The following is a 15,936-nucleotide window of genomic DNA, read 5'->3' as shown; positions in this document are numbered from 1 at the left end:
TGCTTCAGTTATGGGAGGAGCTGAAAATGATGACGTCCAACGCCTCGCTGCCCGGCTGTACCACGGCCTAGCAACCGGCGTGCAACACAGGAAAAATAAAAATAAGGAAAAAACAAACAAACAAAAAAACCACTAAGGTACTCCACCAAAAATCCCAAAAACGAAAGTACCGACAACTATTTACATCAAAGCAAAATAGAACATTTATTTACATCACCAAACTATTTACAACCGGGGGGGAGAGATCGCGAGTCGCGACCATGACAAACTGAAACAAAAGGCTTATATACATAGAAGGAGCAATCAGGGAATGGACCACAGGAGGGAAACACAGCTGGGGCAAATTAGACCTGACGAGACAAAAAAGGTAACACACTGAGATACAACAGACCTTCAACGTAAAACAGGAAACACATAACAGTCCCGCAAAAGCAAAACACTGACAACACCGAAACGTAACACATGTGACTGGTTCATGAAGTGGTTCGAACTTTGCCGCGAGATATGACAGCGATATAAACCCTCAGACTTCATTCAAAAATGTGGGTGTTTGATAGAGAGTTGCGGTTAGTGAGAGTTAGAGACAGTTTGGAGGTTTATGAGAGTGAGGAGAGAAAGTCAGGAGAGAATGGAGCCAGCTAAGAAGAGGAGGATGTCCTCCCCTGTGTGGGAACATCTTGATCTTATTCCGCCCAACAAGGTATGTAAATTTCTACACAAGATGTATTTTCATAATACTGATGGTGCAATACAAGTTATGTTAAGCTGTCTGTACTTTTGTACAAGGTGAAGTGTTTGCTATGTGCCAGGGAGCTGGGATATAACAACAACACCTCATCCATGCTTAGGCACTACAGAGCTTTGCATGAGAATAAGGGGAACACCGATTGTGGAGCAAGACCAGGTGAGCCATCAAATGTCATGATAATATAGCATGCAGTAATGTTACTAAATGATATAACAATATTATACAACTGTTATAAGTTACGTGTGTGATATTTATATTTGTGCTTTATCTTTATTGTCTTTCCTCAGGAGAACAATCTCAAATAGATGAAGACCTGGTCAGCATGGTGATTGAGGACTCCCAGCCATTTAGCATTGTGGAGGACAAAGGATTCAAAAGATTTGTTAAATCATTAAATCCTAGCTATGTTCTCCCCACTAAAGGTTATAAAAGCAGTGAAAATGTAGTTTTTACAGAATAAAATGTGAACAGGCAGGACTGAGGCCTCAGTGTGTAGCTGTCCATACCTCAACGTTACAAAAGCACAACCACTGTCCACACCCCAACCACACCTCACCTCACAGTAAATGATCATTTCTATTTTTAGCATTTCCAAATAATCATTTTCCGTACTGCCAGTATAAATATACACAGTATACTGCCATCACTACAATATACATGTTTTACACACTCCTTTTGTTGTTGACATTTACAGGCTGTGTGCAAAAGGCCACACTCTTCAAATTCATGCCAACTAATATTTTTACGTCCAGTAGGTGTCCTACTAGAGCAAATGAAGCTTCAAGAAGCTTTGCGCTGGGGTGAACCAATTGGATGAAAAGCTTCAGTGCTTCATGAAGCTTCATCTGCCCATCACTAGCAGAGACTGACGGGGCGACTCGGACTTCCTCCGCTCCTAAACACGACTGCTGAGTGGCTGTCAGGGAGACGATCTAATTAAGACGTCATGCGTAATTTTGGGGCGTGTCATTGGTCGCCATGAGGACACAACAAAAACATTCCCAGATCTCTTTTGGTTTATCCAGTTGCTAAAGTCCCACACCTCCTGTTTGCGGCTCTGGGACTGAGGTTTACTGGGTTTGCGCCCCGTGTCATGAAACAGAATAACTGAAGCTGTGTTGTAATCACCAGTGACATAGTAGCGTGTAGTGTAGTCTAAGAGAGTTAGAAAACAGCTTAATGAATTTCCTCAAAATTGATGTGGACAAATACCGCAACTCCATTGTTACTCCAGGTCCCAAATCGCTGCACAGTGCATGCCTCAGCAAAAGAAAATAATCCCAAGATGGAGAATTGAATGTGCAGTTGTATCACACACTGTTGATGACGACTGTGCGCTGTTATCTTTGTACCAGTTGCCAGAGTAAAGAGGGAACCCAGGTAATCTTCCCTCTAATTTTTCATGTATCTGAGCGAATACACAAACTCCCTGAGCGGTCCCTTGGACCACTGTGAGCAACAGCAGACGTGTGCACTGTGGTCACGCCAGCATCAAATCCATCCAGGTTGCACGGTTTATTGAAATAATCAAATTACAGCATTTACATTTATGATAGACTACTTTTAATTAACTGCTTTAGCCCACTTACAATGAAAATTAAAAAAAATCTTGTTCATGACCTGTGTAGTATGTTAACACTGTTGGAAGTAAAATTAACTTGAACTCCAATTTTGAAAACACGTGTTTAAAAAAAAAAACGTGTTTAAAAAAAACAAAAACAAAAAATTGTCATATGCTGTGGGAGTGTCTGAAACTGCAGTTCACTGAACAAAAGTTCAGTGAACTTTTGTGCTGTCGCTCCCGTGTCGACCTTCTTCTCAGTTTTGGACTCAAGCTCATGAGTTTTGCATTTGGGTCCTTATCTGCCTGCACAGAGCTAGTTCATGATAGCATCAGTGCAAAAAGGGCGTAAACACAAAGCGCGGACCTGCCAAAACATCAGAATCAGTGAGATGTCGCCTTTCTCACCCGACGGCATGGACACGATCAGGGCTGAAAGCCAACAGCTTTCCAAAACTGAGTCCAGAAATATACAAAAACAGTTCAAAACAAAAAAATGCTGGAGTCCAAGGAGGCAGTGTCCATAGAGATCAGAAGGTCGACGCGGGAGCGACAGCACAAAAGTTCACAGTTCAGCTGTTCCTGGGTGGAAGACGGCGGTGACTCCACATCTCGTTGGCATTCAGATAAAGAGCTTTGTAGTCTTAAAAACTCAATGCACTAAAGCACTAAAACATCTTTGTGTAATAAACTTCATATTAAACCTTTGGGGTCCAGGGTCCAAAACAAAATATCCATCAAGGGCACAGGAGCACAGGGAACAGTCCAAAACCAAATGTCCACCAGCAAGACAGGAGCTCAAGGAACAGTTCATTATACGCTATTATAAGTTCAGGGGGTTGGCCCCCGGGGGCCGATGGCTCAATAGCTCATAATTGGTCTTCTGTAAATATATTGAAGGTCTTCACCCTCTCCACCAGAATCCCGCTGATGTATAATTGGGGGTCCTGGTGAAGAGCGTGTACAAGAGTGGACTGAGCACACAGCCTTGGGGAGTCGCTGTGCTCACTATCTTTGTACCTGATGTCATTGTACCAACTCTGACTGACTGAGGTCTGCCTGTAAGGAAGTCAAGTCAAGTCAAGAAAGCCTACAGTGGCTTGCAAAAGTATTCGGCCCCCTTGAACTTTTCCACATTTTGTCACATTACAGCCACAAACATGAATCAATTTTATTGGAATTCCACACGAAAGACCAATACAAAGTGGTGCACACGTGAGAAGTGGAACAAAAATCATACATGATTCCAAACATTTTTTACAAATAAATAACTGCAAAGTGGGGTGTGCATAATTATTCAGCCCCCTGAGTCAATACTTTGAAGAACCACCTTTTGCTGCAATTACAGCTGCCAGTCTTTTGGGATATGTCTCTACCAGCTTTGCACATCTAGAGACTGAAATCTTTGCCCATTCTCATCAGAAGCTGAAGTTCATTCAGTAAACAGATGTGACAGAACAGCTGGATGTCTGTCAGTAATCAGCAGCTGATATGAAACATGAAGAAAAAAAAAAACTTAAATAATAACAAAAATAAAAAACTGAAATAATACAGACAGCATGAACATCTCTTCAATTTGTTATGAATACACTGTTACCATAAAACAATCTACAGCACAAAATATAAACCATTTAGAAATCATAATAAAAATCAAAGTTGGTGGAAGCAGGTCTTGATTTAGGAGATCGCTGCCATCTACTGGCTGATCTGCAGTGATGCTGCTTTATGAGACCCCTGAAGTTATCAGAATATTTTATTGGCTGTCCAGTTTCTGCTGCACCACCCATGGGAAGTATTTCAATCATCAGTGACTTCAAAGTTTGTCTCCTTCAGTCTCACAGAAACATAAAGGATCAACTAATTTAATTACTTTATATTAACAAGGTTAAATATATTGCATAGTTTAGAATATAACATATATTTAAACACTGTAGTGCAAAAAAACATATTCACCAATAGGGCTGCCACAATTAGTCGACTATTAAAAATGTCGACAACTAATTTAATTGTCGACATGTCATTTGAAGCTTTGTAAAATCCTGAAAGACGCAAGAATAAGTAGTAGGATTTAAGAGTGTAATAACCAACTGAAACAGAAGAGGGCAGCACTGCATGTCCAGGGATGCCAGCTGTTAAAACCCCAAAGAAGAAGAAGAAGCAGCGTCCGGTTTCATACCTGTGTCCAAATTTAGCGGCCTGGGTCGCTCAGACCCAGGGTCCCTGACAGAGACAATCTGAAAATTTCATTAAAAGCTTAATAAACTATCATCTTGTCTTTTTTTTAGTTAGCACTTATCTTAAACACTTAAAGCTGTAAGCTAATGATAGTTACATAAGAGCAGATGCTGCTGGTACAATAAGCTGTACGTTTTACATCCAATGGATGATGATCTGATTAGTCGATTAATCGCAAAAATAATCGGTGACTATCAAAATATTTGTTAGTGGCAGCCCTACTCACCAATAAAACATTTTCCAAAACACAAAATTGAAACTTTTTGTCATTGACATTGTGCACATGTGCAATGTTAAACACTGACCCTGGATCAGAGTCTATCATTCAGTATTCAGTCAAACGTGTTGAGTTTGATGAGCTGCTCACAGCTGGAGCTCTGTGTGTTCAGTCTGAAGGTTTCAGGTAAACCAGCGTGTAGCTCCAGGCCGGCTGCACAGTTTGTGACAAACATCAGAGCTCCATCTGTTCACATCAGGCTGCTCTCGTCCTTCCTTCTAGTCCCACATTTATACTGTTGTCAGTCAGACAACATGCTGTCACACTGAAAACTTCACATCTGCTTCTTCCTCCTCAACAATCTTTACAGTCTGATCTGCAGCTTCAAGGACCTCTCTGCTCCTGACTCTGTGCTGCTTTCATTAATGTTTAGACCTTCTTCTTTAAACCCTCAACACTTCCATGTGTGAGGAGGAGTCACTCTGTTTAAACACTGAAAGACAATTTAAAGATTCAGAGTTATGCTGAAAATGACAAGTTTAACAAACTACAAAACTGTGACTGAAAACAAACTAAAATCTGTTAAAAGTGCTCTGATAGTTTTATATTTACAGCTTTAATAAAACTTAGAAGAAAATAAACTTTGTCTCTGTTAGACTTACACACATGTGGATTAATCCTAGTGCTCCTTTTAGTCTGGAACCAGGATTAATCCATGTCTGAGAAACTGTTTTACCTTCCTGTGAAAACATACAGCTGCGAATTTATCACCCGGTCTATCTGTACTGTACATAACGACATAGTGAGTGCATGATCATAATGTTTATAAAAGTTATGAAGAATTCAGGCTTTTCTTTCTTTCTTTTCTGCTTGAGTTGTTTCTGTCACCTGTGGTTCTGATATAAAAACAAAATTTGCATATAAATGAATACTAAGTAATAGTCAAAGGAGCTTGCAAAGAAAAGCGTCTGGACTTCTTTAAGTTACTTGAAGACGTTTCACCTCTCATCCGAGAAGCTTCTTCAGTTCTAAGGTCAAATGGTGGAGAGTCCCAGATATAAACCTAGTGGGAGTAACCCCCCACAGAGGGACAAAAGGACCCCCTGATGATCCTCTAATCACCTGAGCCAAGGTGTGAAACTGGGTGTGGGTCCCAATCAGCCCGAAACTCTGACTGATTGGGACCCACACCCAGTTTCACACCTTGTCTACTTTGACTGAGGGTCAACACAGAAAGAGCACGCTGAGCTTCAGCCTCTCGTGCACTTCCTTCTTCATCGGTCTTCTGCTTCCTGAAACAATAAAACACACGTGTACTTTGATCAACCACACTTAATCTTCCTGGATCATCACAACAGAATAATGTTGTCTGTGTTGAATTTATTAAATTATATTAAATACCCAAACAATATTTTAATCTAACATGTCTCCAGGTTGTTGGGGTTTTTTTTTTCTTTTTTACTGTTACCTATTTTTAATATTGGGAAGCCTATTTGAAAACACAGTTTTGCAGCAGACAATCCAACCTGTGCTAAAAGAGCTTAAAAAATAACGCAAACATCTTTCAGTCTAAAAAAGTAATTTCTCAGATTTTGGGACTCCGGTGCAACACAGTGACAGTCATTATGTACTAATGGAGAAAAAATTGGAACAGTGGTGAATGTTCACAGACGTGTTCGGACTACAAAAACTACCCCGAGAGCGCATTAATGATTCATCCAGGAGGTCTGTAACAAGGCGGCCCTTAGCGGCTGGAAACACAGTGAGATGGACCGAGGCAAGCGTAGTGGAACCAAAAAAGCATTTATTTCCTATACGGCTCTCCTTACAACAATTAATTCTTAAGCTTCTTCACAGCACAAAAATCCATCCTCTAATGACAACTGGCAGCCCTAAATATGTTCAGCTGTCACAGACTTAACCATTATTCCACTCGCAGGTAAATTCTTAAATCCCAACCTTCCCCCACATTATACAATATATCAATAAGAATAAATAAATACATAAATACATTTTCACATTTACATATTAATAAATATTTCACACTTTAATGTTACACCAAACCCAATATTATAAAAACCCAGAAACCCGAGCACAAAAAGATTCACCACACTCTCTTTACCAATGGTCTCTCCCGGAACCTTTAAATGGTGTCTGGACCCCCAGGGAAACATTTGCCCAAACACCTTGAAGAGGACACAGGCAAGAAAGGTGAGTAATCATCATCTTACAAACAATTATTTGCACCACTTTTATCCCTAGATTTCACACACACTTGCATTAGTTTTCCTTACTGGTAAACCTTAATCACAATCTCAATCACCATTCTTCTCTCCTGACAGACAACCACCACATTCCTTGACGAGGAGCAGCTGTGCAGGATTTGAAATAAGGCCACCAACTGATTTTAAAATTCCCAATAAATAGTCAATAAATATTTAAACTTCTTGTGTGCAAATCCATGCTTAAAGTGCAATGCTCATAAAGTGCTTGATAAGGTGTTTTAATAAAGTGAAAGGTGTGCTCTAAAGTGCTATACATATAATATAAATAAATGCAGTAAGGGAGTCCTCTTCCTTATAAGGTCACAATAACCGACAACAACATGTAAAGAACTGCAGGCCTTTATGATGATCAGCAAGACTCTTAGGAAAATGTTCTGTGGACTAACAAAAGATGAACTTTTTAGGTTTGTTCTGGGGCTGCTTTGCTGCTTCAGGCCCTGGAGGACTTTCCAGTCAGCAATGTGATGATTTTATTTTTTAATGTCTGTACTGAATAATTGCTTAAAGTGAAACATATTGCCTCTATGTGGATATTAAGAAACTGAAACAATGCTCCACGTGTTACATTTTACTTTCTTTGCTGCAAATACGTCTTTAACTCTGGAAAGTACCTTTGCCTCAGGTTTGATAACTGAAGGGTTCATCTTAAAATCTGTGCATTATAATTAAAACTGGGATCATTCATTCTGAATCATTGTCAGACTCTACAAGTCATCCAACTATCCTTTTTGAAATTAACATTATATTGAGTAGAGTTAAATTTCGTGCCGTTATTAGAACTTTTTACTAGCTTTATGATCACAATGCTGCGAGTGGCTGAAGCAACACAGTAACCACAACAATAAGGATGTTACCTTTAATTTCACCTGTAAAGTCTTCTGCGTATTAAAAGTGAGTGACCGTATCCATAGGACCTGATGTAGCGACACGTGGGGGAGTGTTTATAAACAAACATCAGAAGTCTTGTTAAAATATTTGTAAATATTTGTAAGTTGCTATCAAAGGTGCTGGCAAACAGGCTGAAGATGATGATGGATCAAATTTTACATACGGGGCAAACTTACTGTGTGCTGTGTAGGTCTATTGTCGACAATGTGTCATTAGTTAGAGGTGTTTTGGAAGTCTCCAGTTCACTGGGTTATGATACTGGTCTGATTTCTCTGGACCAAGAAAAAGCTTTTGGCTGAGTTGAGCATCGTTACCTCTGGAGTGTGCTAGAAAGGTTTGGTCTCGGCTCTGGTTTAATCGCTAAGATTATGGTTTTGTACGAGGAAATTGAAAGTGTACTGAAAATAAATGGTCGTTTGTGTAAACCTTTTAAAGTAACTAGAGGCATTAGGCTGGGCTGTCCACTGTCGGCTATGTTATATGCTCTGTCTATCAAACCAGTGTTGCACAATGTGAGGTCATCCATTACTGGGTTGGTTTTATCTGATGTCAATATGTCTTTTAGTTTGTCTGTGTATGCTGATGATATTATTGTATTTGTTAGGAGTCACCAAGATGTGAATAAGTTGGGAATAATTGTTGGGAACTTTTGCAGATTTTTAGCTGCACAGGTGAATTGGGCTAAGAGTGAGGCTCTGGTGGTGGGTGATTGGCTTACTGGGCTCCCACGACTTCCAGGTGAGCTGAAGTGGCAAAGGGGAGGGTTGAAGTATCTGGGTGTGTACGTGGGAGATGAGGCTACAGAATGTAAGAACTGGGAAGGGATGGTGGAGAAAGTTGGGGGAAAATTGGAAAAGTGGAGGTGGCTGTTGCCCCAAATGTCATATAGAGGGAGAGTGTTGATTATAAATAACTTGGCCACTTCTGTTTATGGCATCGATTAGCTTGTATAGAACCCCCTCCTGGTGTGATACATGACCTTCAAGTTTTGTTGGTTTATTTCTTTTGGGACAATCGACACTGGGTACTCCAGGCAGTACTTTTTTTTTGCCCAAGAGGAAGGTGGACAAGGATTGGTTCACCTAGAGAGCAGAACTTTGTGTCTTTCTGTGATTTGAGATCATCATCAAAGTTTCACATTCATTTCCAGCTGAACATTGAACATTTAAAAAGTGCTCTTTTGTGCGTATAACATGTAAAAATTATGGTAAATGGCCTGTATTTATATAGCGCTTTACATATCCAGTCATCCACCCATTCACACACACATTCACACACTGGTGATGGCAAGCTACATTGTAACCACAGCCACCCTGGGGCGCACTGACAGAGGCGAGGCTGCCGGACACTGGCGCCACCGGGCCCTCTGACCACCACCAGTAGGCAACGGGTGAAGTGTCTTGCCCATGGACACAACGACCGAGACTGTCCAAGCCGGGGCTCGAACCGGCAACCTTCCGATTACAAGGCGAACTCCCAACTCTTGAGCCACGATCGCCCAAGAGCTTTTCTCCTGTTCCCAGTTTGGAAGTGGTGTACAGCAACTTCAGTTCGGATTCTGGAAGCTGCACCTCAGCCAGTTTGGCCAGGATCTCTGCTCTTATGAAATAAATATGTGATGATCTCAAATCACAGAAAGAAAAACACACAAAGTGTGATTTATTTATATAGAAGAAAGGGTTAACAAGCTTAAGTTGAAGTGAGCAGTAAATAAAAGGGTTAAACACACAGTATCACTCTGTAACTGCTCCTCTTCCTGGAGTGAAGCACAGCCTGATAACCCTCCCTCTTCTTCCTGCTCTTAAACACAGCACCTCCTCTCTGTCCACGTGTTTCCTCGTTCCCTCCCCTTCAGATCTGCACTTTGAAGATGGGTGTAACCAACATGTGGTGACGTGTAAGAGCTGACAGGCTCCATTCACTGCAGAAACATGTTGTTGAGATCAGAGCTCAGACTAGTTTCAGTTATAAGGAAGCGAAACTCACACAGTCACTGACACTGAGAGGAGAAATGGCGCAGAAAGGAGTTCAGCTGGACCGAGAAACCTTCTCTTGTTCCATCTGTTTGGATTTACTGAAGGATCCGGTGACTACAGCCTGTGGACACAGCTACTGCAGGAACTGTATTAAAAGTTTCTGGGATGAAGAGGACAGGAAGGGAATCCACAGCTGCCCTCAGTGCAGGAAGACTTTCACACCGAGGCCTGTCCTGGAGAAAAACGTCATGTTTGTAGCTTTAGTGGAGCAGCTGAAGAAGACTGGACTCCAAGCTGCTCCAGCTGATCACTGCTATGCTGGACCTGAAGATGTGGCCTGTGATGTCTGCACTGGGAGGAAGCTGAAAGCCATCAAGTCCTGTTTAGTCTGTCTGGCCTCTTACTGTGAGAAACACCTCCAACCTCACTATGAATCTCAAACTTTTAAAAAGCATATGCTGGTTAAAACTTCTGTGAAGCTCCAGGACAACATCTGCTCTCGTCATGATGAGGTGATGAAGATTTTCTGTCGTACTGATCAGCAGAGTATCTGTTATCTCTGCACAGTGGATGAACATAAAGGCCATGAAACAGTCCCAGCTGCAGCAGAAAGGACTGAGAAGCAGAAGGAGCTCGAGGTGAGACGACTAAACATCCAGCAGAGAATCCAGGAGCGAGGGAAAGATGTGAAGCTGCTTCAACAGGAGGTGGAGGCCATCAATGGCTCTGCTGATAAAGCAGTGGAGGACAGTGAGAAGATGTTCACTGAGCTGATCCGTCTCCTCCAGAAAAGAAGCTCTGATGTGAAGCAGCAGGTCAGATCCCAGCAGGAAACTGAAGTGAGTCGAGTCAAAGAGCTTCAGGAGAAGCTGGAGCAGGAGATCGCTGAGCTGAAGAGGAAAGACGGCGAGCTGGAGCAGCTCTCACACACAGAGGATCACAACCAGTTTCTACACAACTACCCCTCACTGTCAGCACTCAGTGAGTCTACACACTCATCCAGCATCAATATTCGTCCTCTGAGCTACTTTGAGGATGTGACAGCAGCTGTGTCAGAGACCAGAGATAAACTACAGGACATTCTGAGAGAGGAATGGACAAACATCTCACTGACAGTCACTGAAGTGGATGTTTTACTGTCACCAGCAGAGCCAAAGACCAGAGCTGGATTCTTAAAATATTCACATGAAATCACACTGGATCCAAACACAGCAAACAGACATCTGTTATTATCTGAGGGGAACAGAAAAGTAACATTGATGGAAGAACAACAGTCTTATTCTGATCATCCAGACAGATTCACTGGAAGGTTTCAGGTCCTGAGTAGAGAGAGTCTGACTGGACGTTGTTACTGGGAGGTGGAGTGGAGAGGGGGAGGAGTTTATGTAGCAGTCGCATACAAGAATATCAGCAGAGCAGGGTTTGGCAATGAATGTTTATTTGGATTCAATGACAAATCTTGGGCATTAGATTGTGACACAAACAGTTATATATTTCTGCACAACAATGTCCAAACTCCCCTCTCAGGTTCTCGGTCCTCCAGAGTAGGAGTGTACCTGGATCACAGAGCAGGTATTCTGTCTTTCTACAGCGTCTCTGAAACCATGACTCTCCTCCACAGAGTCCAGACCACATTCACTCAGCCGCTCTATGCTGGACTTTTTCCTTATTACTCTGATGGAGCCACTGCAGAGTTGATTAAAGTCAAATAAAGAAGACAGGTTCATGTTGATCCCTGACCATTATATGTACTTGTGTAGTTTCTAAATGAGGCTTTACATTTTAGAAGCTGAGAAGTTCAGTGGTCCATTGATGTGTGAAAATAATATTGCACTGATTCAAACTGTACTTACATTTATATACCTTACATCAATATAAATCTGAATGTGTTCTTATGGCTGATAATCATGTGAGTTTCAATGATACTACTCTTCATATTCAGCATGTTTGAAATCTGTCATCAGTCTGGTTAGTGGTTTTATTCTGTAGTTGCTGTAGTGGGTTGTCAAATGCAACAATATATTGGAGCTGCAGTGATTCATCAGTTAGTCAATGATTAGAGAATTGAGTGTTTTATCATTATTTTAGTCACATTTAAAGCTGCTTCCAGTTTCTGAAATGTGAAGATTGTTGATTTTCTTGATCATATATGACTGTAAACTTAATGTCTTTGAGGTTTGAACTTTTAAAATGCAACAAAAAAATTAATCCTTGAGGTTTTTGATATTATATTATCATCATTATTATTATTATTATTGTATCTACAGTGATGACATTTAATGTCTTTTTGCGATGAAAAGCTTGATCACACTCACTTATTTATACATTTAAATATTAAAAACCAAATCAGTGTTCCCCAACCCCCGGGCCCCAGACAGACCAGGCAGCAAGAGAAGAAAACATTTTTTTGTACCGATACTGGTTTTATTTTGTTGTGTTTATCAACAACACCTTAATAGCCGGTCGGTGACACACAAAAAGGTTGGGGACTGTTGAACTAAATAACACAGGCCTGTATATTGTGGAGGATAGACATGTTTCTTTGTCCTGAGCTGTGTCTGGCAGGCAGAGCGTCTCCACAAATCTGAAGCTTCTGATTTGGAGAAAATGAGCTGAGGGAGACACCTGGTGGACAAACACAGACATGACAGGAAGAAAGACTAAAGTGCAGAGTGGAGACAAACAGCTGGAAATACTTGTTGGAAAGGATTGTCATGCTTCAGACAAACACACAGCACACACTCTAACAGTCCTTTATTTGCACTGAAGGAGACACGTGAAGAAACCAAATCACACAATAATGAAGTGAACACATTTATAGTCAGTGTTCAAGATGATGGATAGAAATGAGAATCATGGAGCATTTGTTCACTTTTAGGTCTGTTTCTTACAGCAGAAGCAGCATTTACATGAACTCACTGGCCTTTTTCCACTGAACGCTCTCTTCTTCATCACCTCATCTTCCTCTTCTGACTGATGCTGAGCTCCAACCCCTTTTACCTCCTGGAGATGATTCATACTCACTGAAATTTTACTCATGACACAGAAACTGTTCAGTTATTCTTCATTTATTAGTCTGTTTATCAGGAACCTCTGTTGATTTTACATGTAAAGGATTTTCCTTCTATCACTGAACCTTTTAAGGGTTTTCTCTTAGTAGTTTTGGGGAGTTTTTAATTAGATTTACAGCTTCAGAATAACTTTGTGATGTCAGATTAGAAAGTCTGTGTCCAACCCTGGTGTTTGATCAGATGTTTGATCCCTGCAGGGTTGGATTTTTTATATGAATGTTGAATTTGTTGTTTTGGAACTGAGTTAGATTTTTATTGATGGATGATTCGTTGTAAAAAGTGGATCTACCAACAGTTTATTTCTTTGTTATTAACCAGCAAGAAGACTTTTCCCCAGAAACAGAGTTTTGATTAGTGGAACTGACAAACAGTTTGAGGCTGATTTGGCTGATATGGGTGAATATTGAGCAGATAATGATAATGTGAGACACTTACTGACATGTACAGATGGATTTTCTAAGTATGCATGCAGGTGTCTTCAAACCAAGGCAGCAGCATCTGTTGCATCTGCTTTTCAGGATGTTCTGAGTGAAGGACGTGTACCTGTTAAACTTCAAACAGATGAAGGCGAGGAGTTTAATAATAAACATTTCCATCAGCTGATGGTTCAGTTTAACATCACACATTGATTAAACCAAGTTTTGTGGAACGTTTTAACAGAAGCTTTAAGGACCGTATGTGAAAATACTTCACATCTGTTAACTTATGAAGACGTGTAAACGTGGTCCAGGACCTTGTGCTGTCAAGGCCGAGCAGCCGGTGTAAAGAGGTTGGAGCCAAAAGCTGACTCAGTACATGTTTGTTTGATTTGAATGAAAACTTGATTTATAGCAGGGATCATGAAGGTCGAGGCGAGACATGGAGGGAATGACATGGGAGCAGGACTCACTCACTATTAAATGCTGAAGCAAAGCTACAGAGAGGGGCGTTTCTCCAGGATTGCGGTGGAGTGAGGAAAAGAACAACATGTCTGAGGTGAGTTTCTGGACTTACACTAGGAAAAAGGCTCTATTTTTTGTTGCCTACATTGTAGAAGGTGACTTTGTCTCTAAACAGTAAAATGGGCAGTCAGGGGTTAAAGTGGATTCAGCAGGTGGAGGAACCCTAAAATCAGTTGCAACAGCTCAGTGTGGGGAAAACATTCACGACTCAGTATAATTACTGCTGAGAGCTCCAGTAGATTTTCTGAATGTACAGGCTGTGATCAGCTGACCTGCTGCTCTTTGTGGATTTACACAAGTGAATTCAACCAGATGTCAGCTGATGTTTCATTAGTTGAACTGATTTCCATCCTCTACACTGACAGTAAACTGTTTATGCTCTTTTTATTAGACACTATTCAGCTGGTATGAAGGTGAAATTCAGTGAATCTTCAAATTCATCTCTGCTACACTTGATGTAATCAAACTCTGAGCATGAAACCACAGCCACTGTGCAGCAGTCACACACTGTTCTGCAGCAAACTAACCTGTTTATCCTGCACTAACCTGCAACCTTTAAATAGCACAGTTAGTCTGCCTCAGTTTGTTTAGCAGCACGTTTCAGGATATGAAAAAACATAATGTCACATGTACAGAACCAATATCTGATTTAAAAACATGAAGACTTACATGTGAGCTTTACAATCAGTCGTTGGGCCAAAAGCAAGAAAAAGGAAACACTTGAAGCCCTGACTATGACACATAGTTTTGCCACTTTTATTTCTTTTTCTGTGATATTGCTGGTGATTAATACACCAACAGGAATGAATTTCATGTGTTACTGTTTAATCTCAAAGCAGTTTGATTTGAGGCTCGCAGTGACAAAATAATAACTCCCCTTAAAGGTGTTAAACCTAAAGTAATGAAGGTCTCCTAAAGGTCTCTTAGCATTAGACTCTTGCTATTTCTGTGCCTTCATTCTAATGTGTACACTCTGTGTTTAGTTCCTCTGGACGTGGCCCTGTTTTCCCGGAGCAGATCCTTAGTTTTGAATGATTGGAGAGTGGCTATAGCGAGCAGTGAGTGAGCGAAGAGAAGCTTTCCCTGTCCTCCCCACCTTGGATTTCCTGGAGCCTGGACCCCGTCACACTTGTATATAGCACAATTCCCTGCACTGTCTGTACACATACCTGCTGTAATAAACTATTTCTCCTCAAAGTGAAGAGTCCTGCATGTGAGTCCTCAGTGAATGGTGACATCATTACAGTAACAAAGTATTTGTACTTCATTACTTCCTTCCTCATGCTGTAACCCTCGATTTCATTTGGTGTGTTTTTTTGATGAGATGCAGCTTTCCACACCATCTTTTCACCTATTGCTGATCACCACACTGTGTTTGTGTGCTAAAAGAGAAATCATTTCCTGCATGGAGACTAAACGGAAGCACAATTACATTAACTCAGAGGGTACAGCAACTGTTGCAGTTTGTCTTGAAACAACTGTAATCTCCACATCTGGACTTTTTTCTCAATTAAATTACGATTTTAATCTCAAAATTGAAACTTTATTTTCAATGTTATCTATAATAGTTTTTCTTAATGTGGCTGTAATACTCATTCGTACAGCAACATTGCCAGCAAACTGAAATTGGAAAAAAAGATGTAAGCAAAAAAAACACAAAGATGTAGGTTTCAAAACTTAGTTAATAATAGAAAAAAAATTTATTCGCACATTTTACGGTTTCAATTCACCTTTTTTTCAGTTTCATTTTTTCCCCTTTCGATACAACATTTTCGTGTTAATTATTCTCAGTTTCATTTTAAGGTGGCATCATTTTAACCCCACGCACACACAGAGGCTCCATAACACTCACATTTCCAGAGTGTAACAACCAACCACCTGTGTGAAATCTGAAATGCCCATGGTGTTGATTCTATAATATATATTTAGCTAAAATCTACACATTTATTTGGGGAAAAATTGGCTGTGGTTCTAAAGATCTGTGATCGTTACGTGTTCACTGACACCTGATTTA

The 15,936-nt window shown here is 40.7% G+C and overlaps 1 protein-coding gene across 1 annotated transcript; it reads left to right on the top strand.

The window, feature by feature from the left end:
* Positions 1–9,684: 9,684 nt before the first annotated feature.
* LOC120730803 (tripartite motif-containing protein 16-like) lies at positions 9,685–15,124 on the top strand. Its single transcript, XM_040027296.1, has 2 exons — positions 9,685–13,956; positions 14,906–15,124. The coding sequence occupies exon 1, from the start codon at positions 9,946–9,948 to the stop codon at positions 11,620–11,622; it is 1,677 nt and encodes a 558-aa protein (XP_039883230.1). The 5' UTR covers positions 9,685–9,945; the 3' UTR covers positions 11,623–13,956; positions 14,906–15,124.
* The last annotated feature ends 812 nt before the right edge of the window (positions 15,125–15,936 follow it).

This window comes from Simochromis diagramma, unplaced genomic scaffold (assembly GCF_900408965.1).
Source record: "Simochromis diagramma unplaced genomic scaffold, fSimDia1.1 OVJJ01000766.1, whole genome shotgun sequence".
NCBI classification, from domain to species: Eukaryota; Metazoa; Chordata; class Actinopteri; order Cichliformes; family Cichlidae; genus Simochromis; species Simochromis diagramma.
This window is presented reverse-complemented; position numbering and strand designations above follow the sequence as displayed.

Excerpts from the sequence above, each read along its gene's own strand:
- LOC120730803 (XM_040027296.1), top strand. The coding sequence starts at position 9,946 with ATGGCGCAGAAAGGAGTTCAGCTGGACCGAGAAACCTTCTCTTGTTCC.